Genomic DNA, 25259 nt, shown 5'->3' on the forward strand with positions numbered 1-25259 from the left:
ACGCCAATTTATATCTAGCTCAAATAATATCCAAACAAATGAAAAAATCAAAATAGAACAAAACTGTGTTGACATATTTTATATTAACAAAAGGTATAGTCTGCAATACCGGAGCTACTCTACTTGAATATGGCAGCCTCACCTCAGCCACACAGCGCAGGTAATTCCCCTGGAGGTAGTTGCCCTGCTTCATGGGGATTGGGAAGTCGTCAGTAAAATCCGAGTGGCCCTCGTGGTCCTCCATTATGTATTCTCCAGACATGGTGACTGGCGGGAGGTTGAGGTTGGCCGAGGGTGGCATGGCGGACATGGTGTCCACCGGGGACACCTTGGACTGGAAACACAGCTTGTGGTTGGGCAGCTCGAACGTGAACCTTGTCTGGGCTCCTGCAGAGAACAATGAGTTTATCAATCCACTCAGAATTAAATTAAGATGCATTGTCAGATCACAAATAATAAGATCCTCATAATACAAGTACAATATCCCATTACCCCAGTCGGAGGTTAAACCTGGGTGCTAACTACTGTGCCTTCAAAAAGTATTCATAGCCCTTGACTTATTCCACATTTTGTTGTGTTACAGCCCAATTTCAAAATGGATTAAATAGATTCTCTCAACCATCTACCCACAATACCCCATGTTTTTATACATTTTTACACATTCATTGAAAATAGAGAAATATCTAATTTACATAAGTATTCATACCCCTGAATAAATACTTTGTAGAAGAACCTATGTCGTCTTGGGTGTGTCTGTATCAGCTTTGCACATCTGGATTTGGGGATTTTCTCCCATTCTTCCTTTCAGATTCTCAAACTCTGTTAAGTTAGATGGGGAGCGGCAGTGAACAGCAATCTTCAAGTCTTTCCACAGATTTTCAATGGGATTTAAGTGCCTTTTTGCAAACTCAAGGCATGCTGTGATGTTCCTTTTTCTAAAGGAGGCTGCCGTCTGGAAACTCTACAATAAACTCTCGAGATTGGTGAAGTGCTGTAGAGACTGTTGCCCTTCTGGCATGTTCTCCCATCTCAGCCAAGGAACTTTGTAGTTCTGTCAGAGTGGTCATTAGGTTCTCGGTCACCTCCCTGACCAAGGTCCCTCTTGCCCGGTTGCTCAGTTTGGTCGGATGGCCAGCCTTTGGCAGAGTCTTTTTCCATTTCCCAATGATAGAGACCACTGTGCTCTTGGAAACCTTCAACACTCTAGAAATGGTTTTATACCATTCCCCCAATACACTACATGGCCAAAAGTATGTGGACTCCACTTCAGATTAGTGGATTTGGCTATTTCAGTCACACTTGTGGCTGACAGGTGTATAAAATTGAGCACACAGCCATGGAATCTCCAAAGACAAACATTGGTAGTAGAATGGCCCGTACTGAAGAGCTCAGTGACTGAATTTCAACATAGCACCGTCATAGGATGCCACCTTTCCAACAAGTCAGTTCGTCAAATTTCTGCCTTCCTAGAGCTGCCCCGGTCAACTGTAAGTGCTGTTATTGTGTGGAAGTGGAAACGTCTAGGAGCAACAACAGCTCAGCCGCGAAATGGTAGGCCACACAAGCTCACAGAACAGGACCGCCGAGTGCTGAAGCACGTAGAGCGTAAAAATAGTCTGTCCTCATTTGCAACACTCACTACCAAGTTCCAAACTGCCTCTGGAAGCAACGTCTGCACAATAACTGTTCGTTTGGAGCTTCATGACATGGGTTTTCATGGCCGAGCAGCCGCATAGAAGCCTAAGATCACCATGCGTAATGGTGTAAAGCTCGCCGCTATTGGATTCTGGAGAAGTGAAAACTCGTTCTCTGGAGTGATGAATCATGCTTCAACATCTGGCAGTCCGACGGACGAATCTGGGTTTGGCGGATGCCATGAGAACACTACCTTCCCCAATGCATAGTGCCAAGTGTAAAGTTTGGTGGAGGAGGAATAATGGGGCTATTTTTCATGATTCGGGCTCGGTCCCTTAGTTCCAGTGAAGGGAAATCACAACGTTACAGCATACAAAGACATTCTAGACGATTTTGGGGAAGACCCTTTCCTGTTTCAGCCTGACAATGGCCCTGTGCAAAAAGCGAGGTCGATACAGAAATGGTTTGTCAAGATTGGTGTAGAAAATCTTGACTAGCCTGCACATAGCCCTGATCTCAACTCCATCAAACACATTTGGGATGAATTGGAACACCGACTGCGAGCCAGGCCTAATCGCCCAACATCAGTACCCAATGTCACTAATGCTCGTGGCCGAATGGAAACAAGTCCCCGCAGCAATGTTCCAACATCTAGTTGAAAGCCTTCCCAGAAGAGTGAAGGCTGTTATAGCAGCAAAGGAGGGACCAACTCCATATTAATGCCCATGATTTTGGAATGAGATGTTCGACGAGGCATGTACATGTAGTGTACATGCCTCATAACAATTATATCTTGGAGATCCAAGGACAGTTCCTTGGACTTCAGTGTATAGTTTCTGCTCTGACACGCACTGGCAACTGTGGGCCCTTATACAGACAGGTGTGCTTCTTTCTAAATGTCACAACAATTGAATTAGCCACAGGTGGACTCCAATCAAATTGTAGTGACATCTCAAGGATGATCAAAGGAAATTGGATGCACATGGGCTACATTTGGAGTGTCATAGCAAAGGGGTGTGAATACTTACAGTACCAGTCAAAAGTTTGGACACACCTACTCATTCCAGGGTTTTTCTTTATTTTTACTATTTTCTACATTGTAGAATAATAGTAAAGATCAAAACTATGAAATAACACATATGGAATCATGTAGTAACCAAAAAAAATGTTAAACAAATCAAAATATATTTTATATTTGAAATTCTTCAAATTAGCCACCATTTGCCTTGATGACAGCTTTGGACACTCTTGGAATTCTCTCAACCAGCTTCACCTGGAATGCATTTCAATTAACAGGTGTGCCTTGTTAAAAGTTAATATTTGGAATTTCTTTCCTTCCTAATGCGTTTGAGCCAATTAGTTGTGTTGTGACAAGGTAGGTGTGGTATACAAAAGATAGCCCTTTTTGGTAAAAGACCAAGTCCATATTATGGCAAGAACAGCTCAAATAAGCAAAGAGAAATGACAGTCCATCATTACTTTAAGACATGAAGGTCAGTCAATACAGAACATTTCAAGAACCTTGAAAGTTTCTTCAAGTGCAGTCACAAAAACCATGAAGCGCTATGATTAAACTGGCTCTCATGAGGACCGCCACAGGAAAGGAAGACCCAGAGTTACCCCTGCAGCAGAGGATAAGTTCAATAGAGTTACCAGCCTCAGAAATCAGCAATTAACTGCACCTCAGATTGCAGCCCAAATAAATTCTTCACAGAGTTCAAGTAACAGTGGGCTCCCGAGTGCATCTCAGTGCTAGAGGCGTCACTACAGACACTCTGGTTCGAATCCAGGCTGTATTACAACTGGCTGTGATTGGGAGTCCCATAGGGCGGCGCACAATTGGCCCAGCATCATCTGGGTTTGGCCGGTGTAGGACGTCATTGTAAATAAGAATTGGTTTTTAACTGACTTGCCTAGTTAAATAAAGATCAAAAATTCAACAAAAGTACAAATAATAATACAAATAAAATAAAAAAACAGACATCTCAACATCAACTGTTCAGAGGAGACTGCGTGAATCAGGCCTTCATGGCCGAATTGCTGAAAATAAACTACTACAAAAGTACACCAATAAGAAGAAGAGACTTGCTTGGGCCAAGAAACACGAGCAATTGACATTATACCGATGTAAATCTGTCCTTTGTGCTGATGAGTCCAAATTTGAGATTTTTGGTTCTAACCGCCATGCCTTTGTGAGACACAGAGTAGGTGAACGGATGATCTCCGTATGTGTGGTTCCCACCGTGAAGCATAGAGGTGTGATGGTGTGGGGGTGCTTTGCTGGTGTCACGATCTGTGATTTATTTAGAATACAAATAACACTTAACCAGCATGGCTAGCACAGTATTCTGCAGCGATACGCCATCCCATCTGGTTTGCGCTTAGTGGGACTATACTTTATTTTTCAACAGGAGAATGACCCAAAACACACCTCCAGGCTGTGTAAGGGCTATTTGACCAAGAAGGAGAGTTTATGGAGTGCTGCATCAGATGCCCTGGCCTCCACAATCACCTGACCTCAAACCAATTGAGATGGTTTGGGATGAGTTGGACCGCAGAGTGAAGGAAAAGCAGCCAACAAGTGCTCAGCATATGTGGGAACTCCCTCAAGACTGTTGGAAAAGCATTCCAGGTGAAGCTGGTTGAGAGAATGCCAAGAGTGTGCAAAGCTGTCATCAAGGCAAAGGGGGGCTACTTTGAAGAATCCAAAATATATTTTTGTATACATATACTTTTTTGGTTACTACATGATTCCATATGTGTTATTTCATAGTTTTGATGTCTTCACTATTATTCTACAATGTAGAAAATAGTAAAAAATAAAGAAAAACCCTTGAGTAGGTGTGTCCAAACTTTTGACTGGTACTGTAAATTAGATATTTCTTAATTTAATTTTCAATAATAATGCAAAACATTTCTAAAGACATCTTTTAACTTTTTCAAATCTATTTAATACATTTTTAATTCAGGCTGTAACAACAAAATCTGGAATAAATCAAGGGGTATGAATACTTTCTGAAGGCACTGTACCTGTCATGCCGTGACTCTTCATGCGGCCCATCTTGTACTCTGCCTTGAGGGAGGGCAAAAGGGCTGCTCCTATGGTGATGCCGTCCATCATAGCGCTGAACTTGAGGACGATGGGCTTCTTCTCCAGACCCTCTGGCAGCTGGGGGAACTCATTGGCCTCCACGGGGGTCTGGTTGATGCTGGACGCCTTGTCAGAGGGCTGAGGGGTGGGGGTGTCTTCCCTGTTGGGGGGTGACCTAAAGGAAAAAAAATAACATAGTTCAGGATGAAGAAGTTTTGCTTAGTCCATGAAGGAAATTCAGAGGAAAGAAAATGGTTCTCTCACTGAAATGCTTTCCTGTCATACTAGACACATAGGTGAGGACCACACTGAGCAAGCAGTTCTGCCTACCCAGCCCCAGTTCTTGGGAGGGGCTCACCTAGGAGATACCTATAGATTTAAATGGGACTCAAAGTTTAAATAATACAATATCTTATGAATAATACAACAATTTCCTCCTAGACTCACACGTTGGACGGCTGGCGGATGAGGTCGGAGATCTGCTTTGAGAGCTGATGGGAGCTACGGACCATCATGCTGTGCAGCGTGGCTGGGTGCTGGGGGATGTTGATCATGATGGCACCCACCATGAACACAGCTGCGTTGTTGGTCTTCAGGCCCCGCTGAGCGCTGTACAGGGCCTGGGACTTAGCTACGTTGCATTTCACAACCGTTCTGGAATGGGCAGAGGAGAGTGTCAGCGATTCTAATATGACTGTTTGACAACAGGTTAAGACAGGACAACATCTATAGAACAACATTGCACAGAAAGTGTTTGGGTCATTTTTGTTAGACAGCAGGCATAGTACACACTAAGAAGCACATAACGACACCCATGTTATGGGGGCATAAGAATTACATGGTTTAATAGGCTCTTCCATTACGTTGCCAAAAAAATCAACAATAAATTAGATCACGATTACAGGATGAATCGCTGCGATATGGCTGATCTATAAAGATACTCTACCCGCCATACACATGAAGGAAGGAACACAGAAACAGGAGAAAAGGACAGTGGGGGATTACCAATCTAACACGATGAAGGACAATAACAAAGCTAGAGCTGTACACTGAAGAAACACTGGGTTACCACAGACTCCAGACAAAATGAAAGTTGTGTTTTAACTAGGTACTACTGTGGCATTGCTATGATGTGCCAAGGTGCAGTAGTTATAAACACATACAGAAACTCTTGTTTGGCTGTGCTGGTAGGAGACGTAGGGAAATCCTCCAGTCTATGTAAAACGATGGAAGAGAAAGCAGGGAAAGTAAAAAAAGAGAGCAAATGAGAAATTGAGTATTCACGCAGAGATACTGACAATAGACTAGATTAGAATATCTATCCACCTTCCTTCGCCTGCCAAAAGTATTTCCAGTGATGCCAGCAGAATATTTGCAGTCATTTGAATATTTCTAGGATTTGATTACTGTGAAGTAACTGTAGGAATAACTCACACAGTATGTTGACATGCAATCAATGGCACAGTGGGGTAGGAAATTAAAACGTTCCATATAATTAATTTTACAAGTTATCAAAATGACAGGTAAATGAACTAGAAAGGTTATTGTAGGTCTTACAATTCACAGAGACCTAATGCACACTATCAAACTTCAAACCTCAATACAAAAATGCAAATGAAGCAGCCATCTGCCTAAATTTGAGCAGTACTTACTGAATGTCTGGTGTTATACCCTCCAGGAGCACAATGTTTACGCCTCCTATGTGGGCTGATGCACAAGTTTCTGTCATCTTCTGGTGCAGTATGTCTGAAAACAGATTTTGGAGTTATCATCTAGATATGGTACTGCAAAATGTAATACAATAAGGCAGTGTATTGAACTAGTGACGTAAACCAAGAGCTAATGGTGCGCGGGTCACCGGTTTGTTCACCCGCACCTGCCCGCAATTGTTAATAACCGATCTGCAACCGCCCGACTGAAAATCTGAGGCTCGCACCCGACTATAACTTGCTAATATAGTAAATGCGCTGTAGACTACAGTCAGAGACAACATAACCATTTTTGATAGGGGTGCATGATTTTATTTGCTTGATTTAGATATGTTTCTGTTTATAATTTCAGACATTTTGTTAGGCTATTTGTTAGTCAACTTGTCTACAATTAGATACAAGCAGCTTATCTTCTGTCATTATATGTTGACCTAGAAGCACCCCTTGACCTAAACCCTTGCTCACCAGAACAATGCCATAAATCGGTAGAATGAACGCTTCAATTTAGTTGACATCGGTAAAGTTCTCTGGCATCCCTGCTTCTTTCGCAGCGCAAAGACATTCAGGGACCGGGGAGAAAATGCAATAAAAAAAAACCCATCTAACTTCGCATTCTCTCACGATGCTGAAAAGAAAGATAACATATTTCTCCAGTCCTGTTTCCGAGTCCAAATTTTGCCTTCAGTTGGTATATAATTTTACTGCAAGAAATGCTTAATTCTGCAGGAGTTAACATTAAGGCTATGTCAGAGGTTATAGCCTTACAGTTACTGTCCAGATTTCAGTTTCCATTTAACCGATCTGAACAGCAGGCTACAGTTCCCTTGACTTGCCATAGGCCTATTTGAAGTCCCCATCTTGTGACTGTGTAATTTGTATAGCTTCTCACAATCACACATAACATAGCCGGCAATACTATCATCCTCTTTTACAACTTTAACAAATCTTTCCTAAACATTACTTTTCTGGCCCTCCCTCTTTATTTCGCAGCTTTTCTCTTATTGAATTCAACTCTGACATTGTCCTTTTTTCCCTCTGTGTATCGACATTAACCGATTTCTGCCCATTCCAAAACCCATTTGGCAATTGGCATGTAGGCTATTTGGCACACATACAGTTAGGCCCTGAAGCTTAGACTTATGTTCTAATGTCAGACAGCCTAAAATAATGAAAGAAAAACCTCAATGTAGCCTATATAAATTGCAAAAGAATGAGACATTTATGGATGTTTTCAGGTAGGCTATTGTTTGCTCTTCACACAACCTGCCCACCACCCACCTGCCCTTCATCCACACAATATGTAATAATCCTAAACACGCCCGCCCCGCAGATATAACCGCAGGGACTGCAGGTTATGAGTCAACCCACACATCACTACTAAGAGCCTCACCCTTCATCTTTTCCTTAAGTGTGAAGCTGCCGTGGATCTTCTTCAGCTCTGCCTCCATGGTCAGTCCCCCGATGTCGGCCTCCAGGTGGGTGCGGTTAACCATGCCGATGCCAAACACGATTAGGGTGACGTGCTGTGGCTCAGAACTCACCAGGCTGCGCCGTCTGCCCCCAGCACCTAGCCCAGATGGAGGCTTGTTAGTGGGGGTGGTGGGGTCCTCCTGCTCGTTCTCAAATATCACCCTGCACAGGGGCTCCGAGGGACTGCGGCCACCGTCTGCATAGATCACACACAAAAAAGCCTATTAATGATTTATATTTCTAAGTGCCTAGGGGGTAGGGGCTAGAGATGGGTGAGGGGTAGAGAGAGCCTTACCCGAGAGGCAGTTCTCAGGGGAGCTCTTCTCCAGGATACCCGTGGGGTCAGAGATGAGGGAGTAGAAGTTGAGCAGCTTGTACATGTTCTGCCAGCACTCTGCAGAGGGCTCGCTCTGCTCTGACACTGTGATGGAGTCGGAGTCATCCATTTGGATGGCTGTGTGGTCAGCCACGTCCCGAGAGCCCTTCCGCGACACCTTCATCAATTGATTCATTACATTTACCAATAGAAACAGAGCATACATCATCTGATAGATCACTGAGAAATATATACTGAACAAAAATATAAACGCAACATGTAAAGTGTTGGTCCCATGTTTCATAAAAGATCCCAGAAATATTCCATACGCACAAAAAGCTTTTCTCTCAAACTTTGTGCACAAATTTGTTGACATCCCTGTTAGTGATCATTTCTCCATTGCCAAGATAATACATCCACCTGACAAGTGTGGCATATCAAGAAGCCGATTAAACAGTATGATCATTACACAGGTGCAGCTTGTGCTGGGGACAATAAAAGGCCACTATAACATGTGCAGTTTTGTCAGACAATACAATGCCACAGACAGCTCAAGTATGCAATTGGCATGCTGACTACTGGAATGTCCAACAGAGCTGTTGCCAGAGAATTGAATGTTAATTTCTCTACTATAAGCCGCCTCCAACGTAATTTGAGAGCATTTGGCAGTACATCCAACCCGGCCTCACAACCGCAGACCATGTGTAAGCACACCAGCCCAGGACCACCACATCCAGCTTCTTCACCTGTAGGATCGTCTGACACCAGCCACCCGGACAGCTGATGAAACTGTGGTTTTGCACAACCAAAGAATTTGCTTGTCGTCCTCACCAGGGACTTCACCTGACTGCAGTTCGGCGTCGTAACCAACTTCAGCGGGCAAATTCCACCTTCGATGACCACTGGCACGCTGGAGAAGTGTGCTCTTCATGGATGAATCCGGGTTTCAACTGTACTGGGTAGATGGCAGACAGCGTGTATGGCGTTGTTTGGGCGAGCGGTTTGCTGATGTCAACGTTGTGAACAGAGTGCCCCATGATGGCGATGGGGTTATGGTCTTGGCAGGCATAAGCTACGGATAATGAACACTATTTTATTTTATCGATGGCAATTTGAATGCAGAGATACCGTGATGAGATCCTGAGGCCCATTGTCGTGCCATTCATCCGCCATCATCTTGTTTCAGCATGATAATGCACAGCCCCATGTCGCAAGGACACACCAAAAAATGTAATACAAAATGAATACAAATATTGAAGCTGAAAATGTGCCAGTTCTTCTAAGGCCTGCACACTCACCAGACATGTCCCCCATTGAGTACGTTTGGGATGCTCTGGATCGATGTGTACAACAGTGTATTACAGTTCCCGGCAATATCCAGCAACTTCGCACAGCCATTGAACATTCCACCGGCCTCAGTCAACAGCCTGATCAACTCTATGCAATGCATAAGGCAAATGGTGGTCACACTAGATACTGACTGGTTTCCTGATCTGCACCCATACCTTTTTTTTTTAAGGTGTCTGTGACCAACAGATGCATATCTGTATTCCCAGTTATGTGAAATCAATAGATTAGAGCCTAATTCATTTATTTCAATTGACTGATTTCCTTATATGAACTGTAACTCAGTAATATCTTTGAAATTGTATTTTGTTGCATTTATATTTTTGTTCAGTGTACATACAACATACAGTATCATTCCAAAATGAAGACACATACTGGTTGATGTACCTTGGAGGTCCGACGCTCCGAGCGACCCAGCGTGTTGCGTCCCCGGGGCTCCCTCCTGTCCAGTCCTGAAGGGGGGCCGTTGGGTGGTTGACCCCCTCCTCCACCTCGCTTGCTCCTCTGAGCCGTGTTCCCGCCACTGCCAGCCCCACTCCGCCCGGCTCCGTTGATGCTTCCCCGCGAGCTGCGGCTGAAGTCAGAGGAGCGGAAGTGTCGGTAGGGCCTTGCCTTGAAGGTGGGCGTGGGGGAGGCAGAGCCAGCGGTGTAGCGACTCAGCTTGATGTCTGTCTGCGTGGCCTTGATGTCGTCCACCATGGTACTGAACTGGTGGATGAGGCGCACCAGGGCCATGTCCACGCGCTGGCTGATGGCCTGGCAGGCGATGGTGAAGTCGCAGTGGAAGGTGTTGTAGTGGCGCCGGTTGAGGTCGTGGAAGGCGAAAGGAACTGCCGTGGAGTTGGGGGGGCCAGTGCTGGTAGACTTCTCCATCAACACAGAGTTTAGACTAAAGGTCTCGATCAGCAGGGCTGGTTTGAACTCCAGCGGAGGGAGGTTAGGCATGCCCTGTCTGCAGGGAGAGATGGAGAGGGGTAGAGAGCGAGATTACTTATGAGTGGTAGATACTGGGACAAATAATAACCAGGCATACAGTATTTTTATTTAGATACAAGGTTTATTTACCTTTTGGAGCGTTTGTTCTTCCGCTCCTTGGAAGTGTCTGAGTCCACAATGTCTGCTCTGAGACACTCCAAGGTGCCGGAGAAGGAGAGGTGCTCTCCAAAATACATCTTGTAGCTGAGAGGAGTGGTATCCTGCGCCTGGATCCCTGTGTGACTCAACAGAGGCTTGAACACAACCTGTGTGAATTGAGGAAAGGGAGAGGGAATCATTAGAATTATCATACACACAAACACCTGCAATCTCAACAGGTTACCTGTGCATCAGCGAGCTGCACAGCGGCGGGACACTGATTGCCCTCCTCGATGTCAGCCATCATTATGTCATCCTGGCTGGTGCTGTGCTGAGAGTGCTGAGACTGTGTTCCATCAAGAGTGTTCTGGTCGCTGGACAGCACCGTGTTGAAGTCTGATGCTGATGGGATGGTAGGGAGGTTACAGGTGACGCCTGAGGAGCAACAGGAAACAGACACTTAGGGTGACCTCTTTTTGACATTCTGCTACCGTGAGCTTTCGGGGTTGGTTAGCGAGCTGCACAGCGGCTCGCTGACCAACATTCCCCCCCAACATTCACAGAAAATTACCAAAACATTCCCTCTACCTGTCTGCAGGCTGTTGTGCTGGGAGCGGTTGATGGGGGACTCCTGGGGTACAGCGTTCCCTCCGCCCCGGTTGCCCACAGCGTTGGACATCCAGTTGTAGAAGCTGACAGAAGAGGGCTCTGACAGCAGGGGGTGCTCCGTCAATACATCTGGGCCCACACTGTTACCTAAAGGGGCGTGCAAACATGTAATGTAATGTTGCAGTCCAATGCTTTACCAATTCTCATTCATTGTGGCTCGAAAAGCAATAGAACTAGTATACAAATATGGTGGAAATTCCATATAAGCCATGCTTTTCGACAATGTTCACACTTTGGGGACGAGGGTATGGAATTGGAAGGCAACCCAAGTCTGAACCAGGTGTGGGAAACCCTGGTCTATCCCATGGTAACGTTCTAAGGACAATGTCAGCCTACCTGTGCTCTTGGTGGCAGGCTCGTTCCTCTGGGGTGTGCCCTCAAGCAGGTTGTGCAGGCTGGGGAAGCTGCCTGTCAGGTAGCTCAACAGACTCTCCTTACGGGGACTGTCCTTGGCAGGCATGCCCACGCGACTCACATGGGCAGGAGAGTCAGCCGCCGTGTCCCCGCTGGTGTAGCTCAGGGACTGGTATGGGTGGGAGCCCTGAGGAAGACACACCCATATCATTAGTGTGAAAACAAATGCATTCCTATTGGAAAGTGGTACTTCCCTGTCGCCCCTGTCCACCCATATATACTGAACAAAAATGTGACCCAATTCAGAAAACTAGGGGTATGTCGCAAGTCACGACTTCAAAGGAGAGCCGTTTGAACGTAAAAATATTTTTGTTTATCAAAATGCGTTTTTTGGCAGAAATACCTTCTCGAACATGTGAACTTTCATGTGCCTTAATAACAAACTTGTATGCCATCTGTAAATATGAATAAAATTGTTAAAATTACAAGCCTTGTTGGTTAAGCCACAGAAATAGCAACCTTCCCACTGTTAGGTTCTTATTTTTCAGAGTAAATAACTCACGGACACTAGAGAAGCTTTAACCAAGTTGAATTCTTTCCAAAGGTTCTGTACAGCTGTAATTCAGACAACTCAACATTTCTCACATCACAGATATATATATCCCACTTAAGACACTCCTTCTCTCCAATCCTTTCATCTTATGGTTCTACAGGAAAAGAGTAACAGGATACTAAACCCTTATTACTCCCTTCAGGGGATCTGACCTCACCTCCTGACCTCAACCCCTCTTTCACCTAATCCAGATATCCATCTGTCTCCCCTATCTCAACACGTTGCTCTCCTCCCTTCCACCCAACACATTCCAAAGCTACAGTGGGGCAAAAAAGTATTTAGTCAGCCACCAATTGTGCAAGTTCTCCCACTTAAAAAGATGAGAGAGGCTGTAATTTTCATCAAAGGTACACGTCAACTATGACAGACAAAATGAGAAAACAAATCCAGAAAATCACATTGTAGGATTTTTTATGAATTTATTTGCAAATTATGGTGGAAAATAAGTATTTGGTCACCTACAAACAAGCAAGATTTCTGGCCCTCACAGACCTGTAACTTCTTCTTTAAGAGGCTCCTCTGTCCTCCACTCGTTACCTGTATTAATGGCACCTGTTTGAACTTGTTATCAGTATAAAAGACACCTGTCCACAACCTCAAACAGTCACACTCCAAACTCCACTATGGCCAAGACCAAAGAGCTGTCAAAGGACACCAGAAACAAAATTTAGACCTGCACCAGGCTGGGAAGACTGAATCTCCAATAGGTAAGCAGCTTGGTTTGAAGAAATCAACTGTGGGAGCAATTATTAGGAAATGGAAGACATACAAGACCACTGATAATCTCCCTCGATCTGGGGCTCCACGCAAGATCTCACCCCGTGGGGTCAAAATGATCACAAGAACGGTGAGCAAAAATCCCAGAACCACACGGGGGGACCTAGTGAATGACCTGCAGAGAGCTGGGACCAAAGTAACAAAGCCTACCATCAGTAACACACTACGCCGCCAGGGACTCAAATCCTGCAGTGCCAGACGTGTCCCCCTGCTTAAGCCAGTACATGTCCAGGCCCGTCTGAAGTTTGCTAGAGAGCATTTGGATGATCAAGAAGAGGACTGGGAGAATGTCATATGGTCAGATGAAACCAAAATATAACTTTTTGGTAAAAACTCAACTCGTCGTGTTTGGAGGACAAAGAATGCTGAGTTGCATCCAAAGAACACCATACCTACTGTGAGGCATGGGGGTGGAAACATCATGCTTTGGGGCTGGTTTTTCTGCAAAGGGACCAGGACGACTGATCCGTGTAAAGGAAAGAATGAATGGGGCCATGTATCGTGAGATTTTGAGTGAAAACCTCCTTCCATCAGCAAGGACATTGAAGATGAAATGTGGCTGGGTCTTTCAGCATGACAATGTTCCCAAACACACCGCCCGAGAAACGAAGGAGTGGCTTCGTAAGAAGCATTTCAAGGTCCTGGAGTGGCCTAGCCAGTCTCCAGATCTCAACCCCATAGAAAATCTTTGGAGGGAGTTGAAAGTCCGTGTTGCCCAGCGACAGCCCCAAAACATCACTGCTCTAGAGGAGATCTGCATGGAGGAATGGGCCAAAATACCAGCAACAGTGTGTGAAAACCTTGTGAAGACTTACAGAAAACGTTTGACCTGTGTCATTGCCAACAAAGGGTATATAACAAAGTATTTGAGATAAACTTTTGTTATTGACCAAATACTTATTTTCCACCATAATTTGCAAATAAATTCATAAAAAATCCTACAATGTGATTTTCTGGAAATTGTTTTCTAATTTTGTCTGTCATAGTTGATGTGTACCCATGATGAAAATTACAGGCCTCTCTCATCTTTTTAAGTGGGAGAACTTGCACAATTGGTGGCTGACTAAATACTTTTTTGCCCCACTGTATTGGTCTTTCTGCAGAGAACCATTAACTTCTGACATAAAACCCAGTCTCTTTCACTCCTTTTATTCTAGGCTTCTTCTCTATCATTTATTTAATATCTCAATGTTCAAGGTTTAGCCGATTCCAACACCACCAACCTTCCCACTAGCCATGATTGGCTGAGATAATGAGTGGGCTGGACATGCCGCGAGAGGAGTTCGGATTGGTCTGCCATACAGAAGGCTTCTGTCTATTTGAGCTCGTCAGTTTGTGTTGGTAATCCTGTCGAAAGCAGCTTTTTTCTTTTTTACATGTATTGTGTAGTGGAGCTGCTTAAGTGTTGCTCTCCACTTTCTGGAGGATCAAGTTTTGAAATCCGTGGAATTAGATAATGATAGCTAAAGAGACGGAGAAAACACCCGTCTCCGGATTACATCTTCAAACTAAGGGCAACCGTGGTATGGCATTCCTGACAGGGAGACGCGTCCATCATGCAAGATGATGTATACAGGTAAGATAGTCTAGCGTTAGCTAGCTACATTCTCAGATATTACACCTTTCTAATTTTGACAGAAAGTGGTTTCATTTCAAGCTAAAGTGTACTGTTAGCTAGCTAGCTAACATAACGTGGTGTATGTACAACACCCGTTGAATATGGCCAGCGAAATTAAATTGTTGCCAGCAGAGTTGGTTATGCTGTTTTCATGTTATCCAGAGGTAAACAAATCATCGGCCAGAGCGTCAAGTGTGCGCTCCAAGAGCGAAACGAGACAGGTGGGGCTAAAGTTAAGAGGGTGTGAATGATGCTGAATGGGTGTAGACAAAGAAGAGCTCTTCACTAGATACCAAAACATTCCAAGCCGATTTTCTCAAAAGTGAGTTTACAAGTTTATCAACTTTCAAAGCAGAATTACTTTCCCATTGTTCCTCAAATGCAGTGTATGATATACAATTTTGTAGCTCTGAGTCTCTACTTTTATCCAATGTAAAAAACACAATTTCAAATTTTGCTACATAAGACCGAATCCAGGTGGTGAGTCACAAATATAAATGCAACATGTAAAGTGTTGGTCCCATGTTTCATGAACTGAAATAAAAGATGCCAGAAATGTTCCATACGCACAAAAAGCCTATTTCTCTCTAATTTTGTGCACAAATTTGTTTACATCCCTGTCAGTGAGCATTTCTCCTTTGCGTTCAACTGGCCTCACAACCGCAGACCACGTGTAAGCACGCCAGCCTAGGACCTCCACATACGGTTTCTTCACCTGCGGGATTGTCTGAGAGCAGCCACCCGGACAGCTGATGAAACTGAGGAATATTTCTGTCTGTAATAAAGCACTTTTGTGGAGGAAAAACATTATGATTGGCTGGGCCTGGCTCCCCAGTGGGTGGGCCTATTCCCTTCCAGGCCCACCCATGGCTGCGCCCCTGCCCAGTCATGTGGAATCCATATACACTGCTAAAAAAAATAAAGGGAACACTAAAATAACACATCCTAGATCTGAATGAATGAAATAATCTTATTAAATATTTTTTTCTTTACATAGTTGAATGTGCTGACAACAAAATCACACAAAAATAATCAATGGAAATCCAATTTATCAACCCATGGAGGTCTGGATTTGGAGTCACACTCAAAATTAAAGTGGAAAACCACACTACAGGCTGATCCAACTTTGATGTAATGTCCTTAAAACAAGTCAAAATGAGGCTCAGTAGTGTGTGTGGCCTCCACGTGCCTGTATGACCTCCCTACAACGCCTGGGCATGCTCCTGATGAGGTGGCGGATGGTCTCCTGAGGGATCTCCTCCCAGACCTGGACTAAAGCATCCGCCAACTCCTGGACAGTCTGTGGTGCAACGTGGCGTTGGTGGATGGAGCGAGACATGATGTCCCAGATGTGCTCAATTGGATTCAGGTCTGGAGAACGGGAGGGCCAGTCCATAGCATCAATGCCTTCCTCTTGCAGGAACTGCTGACAACACTCCAGCCACATGAGGTCTAGCATTGTCTTGCATTAGGAGGAACCCAGGGCCAACCGCACCAGCATATGGTCTCACAAGGGGTCTGAGGATCTCATCTCGGTACCTAATGGCAGTCAGGCTACCTCTGGCGAGCACATGGAGGGCTGTGCAGCCCCCCAAAGAAATGCCACCCCACACCATGACTGACCCACCACCAAACCGGTCATGCTGGAGGATGTTGCAGGCAGCAGAACGTTCTCCACGGCGTCTCCAGACTCTGTCACGTCTGTCACATGTGCTCAGTGTGAACCTGCTTTCATCTGTGAAGAGCACAGGGCGCCAGTGGCGAATTTGCCAATCTTGGTGTTCTCTGGCAAATGCCAAACGTCCTGCACAGTGTTGGGCTGTAAGCACAACCCCCACCTGTGGACGTCGGGCCCTCATACCACCCTCATGGAGTCTGTTTCTGACCGTTTGAGCAGACACATGCACATTTGTGGCCTGCTGAAGGTCATTTTGCAGGGCTCTGGCAGTGCTCCTCCTGCTCCTCCTTGCACAAAGGCGGAGGTAGCGGTCCTGCTGCTGGGTTGTTGCCCTCCTACGGCCTCCTCCACGTCTCCTGATGTACTGGCCTGTCTCCTGGTAGCGCCTCCATGCTCTGGACACTACGCTGACAGACACAGCAAACCTTCTTGCCACAGCTCGCATTGATGTGCCATCCTGGATGAGCTGCACTACCTGAGCCACTTGTGTGGGTTGTAGACTCTGTCTCATGCTACCACTAGAGTGAAAGCACCGCCAGCATTCAAAAGTGACCAAAACATCAGCCAGGAAGCATAGGAACTGAGAAGTGGTCTGTGGTCCCCACCTGCAGAACCACTCCTTTATTGGGGGTGTCTTGCTAATTGCCTATCATTTCCACCTGTTGTCTATTCCATTTGCACAACAGCATGTGAAATGTATTGTCAATCAGTGTTGCTTCCTAAGTGGACAGTTTGATTTCACAGAAGTGTGATTGACTTGGAGTTACATTGTGTTGTTTAAGTGTTCCCTTTATTTTTTTGAGCAGTGTATAAATGTCTAATGAATTTATTTAAATTGACTGGTTTCCTTTTATAAACTGTAACTCAGTAAAATCCTTGAAATTGTTGCATGTTGCGTTTATATTTTTCTTCAGTAGACAATGCAGACAGACAGGTGGATACACAGTTAAAAGACACACCTTTACCTTTATTTTGAGGGCAGATTCACTGTGTGTGTGGGACTTGGACAGCTTCCTCATGATCTCCACCCCGCTGACCGGTCCAGATTTGTCTCCTGTGGGCGGGGGGCGGCTGCATGCTCCCTCCAGCAGCATGGTGTGTTCACTCACTGTGGCTAGACAGCATTTACAACATGATATAACCCATTGGACCAACATACTACATGCATTATTGTCATCCCCATCATCAAATGTATTAACATGTGGGGGGACTTTTCAGTACAATTGTTTCGATAAGTCTCCCTGTCATGTATTGATTTACCAGAATATTCAACAAAAATAAAAAACTCAGGGAAAAAGTTCCTACCTGCGTCGAACTCGAACTCGGCCCCGTCGGCGCTGGTGTCACTCTGCAGCGCAGCTCCGTTGTCCAGGCCCTGGACCTGGTAGGTCTGCTGCAGGGGGGTCTCCTTGGGTTTGGGCAGCTGGTTGGGCCTCATCAGGCCGATGGCCTTGAAGCCTTGGGTCACCACAATAAACTTCATCCACTGACGGGCCAGAGCCACAAGACCCTTTTTCAGGGTCACCAGGGCAGGCAGCCCGTCATTCTAAAGAGGACAAGATGAGATGGGTTAAATGGCTTATTAGGAGTTAACTTAGGGTAGATCCATGAGAGCTACTTCCAGCCCAGCACTAACAAACCTGATTCAGGCAATCATGGCCGAGACCGAAGTTCTCAAGCCTCTAAATGCAAACACACACGTCTCACCATAGTGGCCTCCTCTATCACTGAGTAGTCAGCCTGCTGTAGGTAGCGATGCAGGATGTTACACAGCAGACAGGAGGGGTTCTCATGGAGGTAGCGTGCTCGCTTGGTCACCCTGTTGTACTTGCTCCGAAAGGGGATGTGGATACTCTTTTTCTGTAAAGAACAAAGGAAAGAAAAGAGAATGTGTCTCATACACTGTGCATTCGGAAAGTATTCAGACCCTTTCGCAAATCCCACATTTTGTTACGTTACAGCCTTACTCTAAAATGGATATAAAAAAAAAAAATCCTCATCAATCTACACACAATACCCCATAATGACGAAGCAAAAACAGGTTATTAGAATGTTAGCAAATGTATAAAAAATGTTAAACAGAAATCCCTTATTTACATAAGTAAATCAGACCCTTTGCTATGAGACTTGAAATTGAGCTCAGGTGCATCCTGTTTCCATTGATCATCCTTGAGATGTTTCAACAACTTGATTGGAGTCCACCTGTGGTAAATTCAATTGATTGGATATGATTTGGAAAGGCACACACCTGTCTATATAAGGTCCCACAGCTGACTGCATGTCAGAGCAAAAACCAAGCCATGAGGTTGAAGGAATTGTCCGTAGAGCTCTGACACAGGATTGTGTCGAAGCACAGATCTGGGGAAGGGTACCAGAACATTTCTGCAGCATTGAAGGTCCCCAAGAACACAGTGGCCTCCATCATTCTTAAATGGAAGAAGTTTGGAACCACCAAGATTCTTCCTAGAGCTGGCCGCCTGGCCAAACAGAGAAATCGGGGGAGGGCCTTGGTTAGGGAGGTGACCAAGACAGAGCTCCAGAGTTCCTTTGTGGAGATGGGAGAACCTTCCATAAGTACAACCATCTCCGGATGCACTCCACCAATCAGATCTTTATGGTAGAGTGGCCAGACAGAAGCCACTCCTCAGTAAAAGGCACATGACAGCCCGCTTGGAGTTTGCCAAAAGGCACCTAAAGGATTCTCAGACCATGAGAAACAAGGTTCTCTGGTCTGATGAAACCAAGATTGAACTCTTTGGCCTGAATGCCAGGAGGAAGAAACCTGGCACCATCCCTACGGTGAAGCATGGTGGTGGAAGCATCATACTGTGGGCATGTTTTCCAGCGGCAGGGACTGGATCGTGGGGAAAGATGAACAGAGCAAAGTATAGAGAGATCCTTGATGAAAACCTGCTCCAGAGCGCTCAGACTGGGGTGAAGATTCACCTTCCAATAGGATAATGACCCTAAGCACACAGCCAAAACGCAGGAGTGGATTCGGGACAAGTCTCAATGTCCATGAGTGGCCCAGCCAGAGTCCGGACTTGAACCCGATCGAACATCTCTGGAGAGACCTGAAAATAGCTGTGCAGCTTGAGATAATCTGCAGAGAAGAATGGGAGAAACTCCCCAAATACACGTGTGACAAGCTTGTAACGTCATACTCAAGAAGACTCGAGGCTGTAATCGCTGCCAAAGTTCCTTCAACAAAGTACTGAGTAAAGGGTCTGAATACATACAGCGCCTTGCAAAAGTATTCATCCCCCTTGGCGTTTTTCCTATTTTGTTGCATTACAACCTTCAATAGATTTTTATTTGGATTGCATGGCCATACACAAAATAGTGAAATGAAAAAAAATTACTAAAAAGTGGTGCGTGATTATGTTTTCGCCCCTTTGCTATGAAGCCCATAAATAAGATCTGGTGCAACCAATTACCTTTAGAAGTCACATAATTAGTTAAATAAAGTCCACATGTGTGCAATCTAAGTGTCACATGATCTCAGTATATATATATATATATATATATATATATATATATATATATATATATATATATATATATCTGTTCTGAAAGGCCCCAGAGTCTGCAACACCACTAAGCAAGGGGCACCACCAAGCAAGCACTGAGCACCATTAAATCCATTATTAAAAGATGGAAAGAATATGGCACCACAACAAACCTGCCAAGAGAGGGCCACCCACGAAAACTCACGGACCAGGCAAGGAGGGCATTAATCAGAGAAAACAAAGAGACCAAAGATAACCCTGAAGGAGCTGTAAAGCTCCACAGTGGAGATTAGAGTATCTGCCCATAGAATCACTTTAAGCGGTACACTCCACAGAGCTGGGCTTTATGGAAGAGTGGCCAGAAAAAAGCCATTGCTTAAAGAAAAAAATAAGCAAACACGTTTGGTGTTCGCCAAAAGGCATGTGGGAGACTCCCCAAAGATATGGAAGATGGTACTCTTGTCAGATGAGACTAAAATGTAGCTTTTTGGCCATCAAGGAAAACGCTATGTCTGGCGCAAACCCAACACCTCTCATCACCCCGAGAATATCATCCCTACAGTGAAGCATGGTGGTGGCTGTGGGGATGTTTTTCCTCAGCAGGGACTGGGAAAATGGTCAGAATTGAAGGAATGATGGATGGCGCTAAATACAGGGATATTCTCGAGGAAAACCTGTTTCAGTCTTCCAGAGATTTGAGACTGGGACGGAGGTTCACCTTCCAGCAGGACAATGACCCTAAGCATAATGTTAAAGCAACACTTGAGTGGTTTAAGGGGAAACATTTCAATGTCTTGGAATGGTCTAGTCAAAGCCCAGACCTCAATCCAACTGAGAATCTGTGGCATGACTTAAAGATAGCGGAACCCATCCAACTTGAAGGAGCTGGAGCAGTTTTGCTTTGAAGAATGGGCAAAAATCCCATGGCTAGATGTGCCAAGCTTATAGAGACATACCCCAAGAGACTTGCAGCTGTAATTGCTGTAAAAGGTGGCTCTACAAAGTATTGACTTTGGGGGGGTGAATAGTTATGCACGCTCAAGTTCTGTTTTTTTGTCTTATTTCTTGTTTGTTTCACAATAAAAACTATTTAGCATCTTCAAAGTGGTAGGCATGTTGTGTAAATCAAATGATACAAATCCCCCAAAAATCTATTTTAATTCCAGGTTGTAAGACAACAAAATAGGAAAAATGCCAAGGGGGTAAATACTTTCACAAGCCACCGTTTGTAAATGTGATTTTTTATTTTATTTTTTATTATACATTTGCAAACATTTCTAAAAAACCCTTTTTGCGTTGTAATAATGGGGTATTGTGTGCGTATATTGAGGAGGATTATTCTTTTTTCATCCATTTTAGAATAAGGCTGTAACAGAATGTGGAAAAAGTCAAGGGGTCTGAATACTTTCCGAATGCACTGTAGACTCAGAATCACCTTTATTTGCCAAATACATTTACATGTACCCTGAATTGACCTGGTAAAATTGTGCTGACAGCAATAGACAAAATATACAAACAGAATAGACAGACGAATTTACACAATCTACATACACAATATACGTGAATGGACAAAAGGCATTGGAGCCCTCAACCTGTGCAGTACTGACCTCCAAGGCTTCAGTCATGATGCAGCCCATGACAGCACACACTCTCAAGGTGCCCTCCATGTCCAGCTTACGCAGAGAAGACTTGAGCTGGTCGATGGGGACCAACCAGGCTCCGATCGCCGGTGTCGCTGTGCTCAGGAGATTCAGCTGCCTGGAGATGGCCTGGGAGGGGGAGCGTACATTGGTTGGGGCAGCGAAGCTGAACCAGATCTCCTTGATGGTGAGCTTCATGCTGCTGGAGTCAGGGGGCGGGGGCATGAGGGGGAGGTCCTTCTTCAGGTCGTCAGACTCCACCCCTTCATCCTGCAAGAGCAATCGACACCACACAGAGGCCAATGAGAGGGGAGCAAGAGAGAGAAGCAAGTCTATATTTTGTCTGAATGCTTTCCGTTACTGAAATGAGGTTGGATCAAGCACAACATTTGAAAGTGATGAGTTACCTGATCGTCAGAGTCTGAGTTTCCGTTGGCATCAGAGTTGGGGCTTGTGGCGTCGTTAGGCAGGTTGTCATCAGATACATCAGTGCTGTAGCCGCTGCCCGTCTGAGAGCCTGATGAGCCATTGGATTTGGACATGCCAGTGTTCACGCCAGTACCTGACTGCCCCATCATGCCAAACGCACTGTACAGCACTGCACCCGACTGACGTCCACCTGCACATATCCACACACAATCAGGCAAAAGTGTTACAGGGTTGGTGTTAATAACATCAATTCAATCAATTGAACTTGGTAATGACAAATTACCTTTGACGGTGAGGTTCTCGATTCCGCACTCAAACATGATCCAGCCCCACTTCTCCAGGGAGGCGGCGGTGCGGACCAGGTCTGCAGCCGTGTAGTTCTCCGTCTCGTCCACAAGGGCAAACTCATCTATTTCCTCCAGACTGAACAGCACTTTGGACTTCTCAAAAGGGATGGCCGTGATGGCACATGTCCCTATGTCTTAACCACAGGACAGGAAAAATGGGTAAACTTGAAAGTTTCACTTCACAACTGGCTAACACTTAATATTATATTAGGGCAGAAGTCTCTAACTCCAGTCATGGACAGCCTGCTGGGTGTGAAGGCTGGTGTTTCAAAAAACACATTGTAGAGCATTCAATAAAAAATAGCATATTCCCACCTTTGGAATCCAGGCCTCGTAGTTGGCAGTGGATGCGGTGGATGTTAAGCTTGGCAGCAATCTCCTTGCCCTTCTCAATGCCGGCGTTGGAGCGCAGTGAGCCTGAAGACTGTGGCTGCATCTTGGTGGCCGAGGCGTACTTCTCCAAGTTTACGGAGGGACGGCCGTGTTCTGCAGTGTTCGGTGTCTCCTCCACTATGCCCCTGTGGAGACAGACAGGAGGGTACGCACAGGGTGTAACTGTGTGTGTGTGTGTCCGTCTTAAGGAGACAGGTGCAGGCTGGTGGAAATGAGGTTACCTGTTCATGCGAAACTGTGTGGCGATCCTGTCGAAGCAGAGAGCAACCAGAGAGACGTGTGTGATGTGGCTCTTACTGGAGCTGAAGGGAGAACACTCTTCTATAGAGGCCTGGAGCAGACACAGGTTCACCTGCACAGCCAGAGAGAAAGATTTTTGGGACATTAGAGATGCAACTCTAGGTCAGCATTGATCTAGTCGACTAATTTCACTTCAAATTAGTTTAAATTCTGTTTAAGTCCAATACAATTTTCCTGGCACAATTTCATGGCACAATTCCTACCTTAGGGATTGACACGTTAGCTTGCAGGCCCTTGATCTTCACGTTGTCTGGTTTGACCTTCAGTTCCGTTTGGCCATGTGGCATGTTGAGGGAGCCTGTGGTACCCTCCGTCTTGGACAGCTTGTGCTCCTGCATGGCTGAGCTCTATAATGGGGGAACCATTTCAAAACAGGACAATCTTAGGGTAAATCTAAAATTGCACTCTATTCCCTTTATGGGTCTTTCTATAAACTACGGTACCAGTGAGGATTTCCTACGCTGGACAACTTGTTACTGCTGTTGATAAGTTATTGATAATAATCAGCCATTTTTTTTCATGTCATTAAATTAAGGTAAGATGGGATCATAGCTATATTCAATCAAATTTACGAGTTGATTTAAAATGTTGAACCCTTTATCATGTTTGGTGTCTTGATGGATTTGTCCAAAATCATGTGACATAAAACACAACTTTTCTGTCCTCGCATTTATGGCAGAGTAAGTTGTCATTATATCATATATTAAGCATTAATCAGTTAAATTAGACATTTTACTTGAACACTGTAAGAATCCTGGATCTAGTTGTCATACAGTTTTTTGTATAGAGATCTCAGAAATGCAGTGTAACTACGTAAAATTCTGTAACATTTCATGTCTCCTTATGTTACGGGGTGAAAACCCAAATCAAAAATAATAAATGCAATTGCAAAACCGAACGCTTCTAACTGAAATAGTCACCTTACCTTGACACTTAAAACCTAAATCGATACTGTCATTAATGTGCTTCTTCAATAATTATGCATAATACTTGTTGGATGCGCATTTGGTGTAAAGCTGATTAGTCACGCCATGATATATTCACACATCTGATCCAGGAAGGAATTTTCAGAAGGACAGTTAAGTGACGAACAGCTGTTGTGAGGGCGCATGTGACGCAACAACAGCCCAAGTGCTAGAAAAAAGGTGTTCGCAAAAAATGTCCAGAACATTTTGGTGTCTGGTTTGTTATGCTGGTGAAGAAAGTTGCGCCTGGATCCACATTGGATCTAATATCCCTACCGAATTGATATTGATCATCTGTTGTTGTCTGCTTGATTTACAGCAGGGTCTCGTTAGATCTAACAGAGAAAGCATCAAGGTAATGTGTTCATGTTTTCTGTGACTTGGATTGGACACAGAATCTACTGTGTGCAATTGCATAGGATAGACTATTGTGCAACCCCCAACACTATTCCTATTAATTATTCTAGATATAATGACAACAAATGCTTCTTCACAACATGATCTGGTAATGAAATAACATGACAAATACATTTTATTTTCCATGTTACACCTGCAATTTTAAACAATACAAGGGGCTTGAAGTAGCCCATTTGAACTTGAATTTGGAGCTCAGAAATTCAAGTATTGGAATAGGCCTACCAAGAATATTAGTAATTTCCTCACTTTGGTCCCCAAAAAGTCCTTATAATTAATTATTGTAGCCAATTTGTAAGTTCTCCTGATCCCTTACATGCTGACCACACCGCTCATGCGCGTCAACAAGCATCTGCTTTACCCACTGCAAGTCTCGCCTCTTCCATCTCCTCATCGGTTTTTAGGAGCATATACCCAAGTGGGTGATTGAAACTGAGGTCCACACTCCAGTCCAGTTGGTGGTGGTAATGCACCTTTAAGTTGGTTGCCAACCACCATAAAGTCCAAAGAAGAAGAAAAAGCCTGAAGGAGGAGAGATTACTAGAAACAAACTCGGTTTACCCTTTTATTTTTTGGATTCATTGTCGGAGTAGAGGACCTTGTGCATTTCAGTTAAAATAACAACCCGATGTTTATATCCCAGGACAAATTAGCTAGCAAGTGCAAGCTAGCTAGCTAAATTGCCATAAATGTTTAATGCTTTTCGACATCTAGTGTGGGTGGACAAAATCAACATGTTACAATTATCCGTGATTTCATTATTGATCAGTGTTGCTCTACTCTGTTGCAGTAAAACCACGTGTTGCGCTAAAACCACAAGCGGTTATTATGAGGATGAAAACATCTAATGCTGGCTTCAACTTGGCTTTCCATACAAATCCTTCCATTAAAAAATAAACTTTGCTTTTGGT

At 44.6% G+C, this 25259-nt stretch overlaps 1 protein-coding gene across 22 annotated transcripts in view; it reads right to left on the reverse strand.

The window, feature by feature from the left end:
- The window catches only part of bltp1 (bridge-like lipid transfer protein family member 1), a 136362-nt gene that overhangs the window by 46827 nt on the left and 64276 nt on the right, over positions 1–25259 (reverse strand). For 10 of the 22 annotated variants that reach the window (XM_014191706.3, XM_014191773.3, XM_014191799.3 and 7 more), the window contains exons 33-53: positions 23173–23316; positions 22891–23021; positions 22592–22794; positions 22213–22410; positions 21908–22119; positions 21468–21770; positions 18059–18211; positions 17657–17897; positions 17311–17465; positions 11648–11852; positions 11231–11398; positions 10887–11077; positions 10634–10809; positions 9944–10520; positions 8201–8399; positions 7826–8101; positions 6379–6472; positions 5890–5940; positions 5174–5380; positions 4666–4901; positions 143–387 (exon numbers count right to left, since the gene is read on the reverse strand). In XM_014191706.3, the coding sequence (XP_014047181.3) occupies positions 143–387; positions 4666–4901; positions 5174–5380; positions 5890–5940; positions 6379–6472; positions 7826–8101; positions 8201–8399; positions 9944–10520; positions 10634–10809; positions 10887–11077; positions 11231–11398; positions 11648–11852; positions 17311–17465; positions 17657–17897; positions 18059–18211; positions 21468–21770; positions 21908–22119; positions 22213–22410; positions 22592–22794; positions 22891–23021; positions 23173–23316 (4365 nt within the window). The remainder of the gene's footprint in view (positions 1–142; positions 388–4665; positions 4902–5173; positions 5381–5889; positions 5941–6378; positions 6473–7825; positions 8102–8200; positions 8400–9943; positions 10521–10633; positions 10810–10886; positions 11078–11230; positions 11399–11647; positions 11853–17310; positions 17466–17656; positions 17898–18058; positions 18212–21467; positions 21771–21907; positions 22120–22212; positions 22411–22591; positions 22795–22890; positions 23022–23172; positions 23317–25259) is intronic. The other 12 variants (XM_082973711.1, XM_082973708.1, XM_082973707.1 and 9 more) reach the window with 6 other exon arrangements.

The sequence above is a fragment of the Salmo salar genome, chromosome 01 (genome assembly GCF_965601325.2).
Source record: "Salmo salar chromosome 01, fSalSal1, whole genome shotgun sequence".
Classification (NCBI taxonomy): domain Eukaryota; kingdom Metazoa; phylum Chordata; class Actinopteri; order Salmoniformes; family Salmonidae; genus Salmo; species Salmo salar.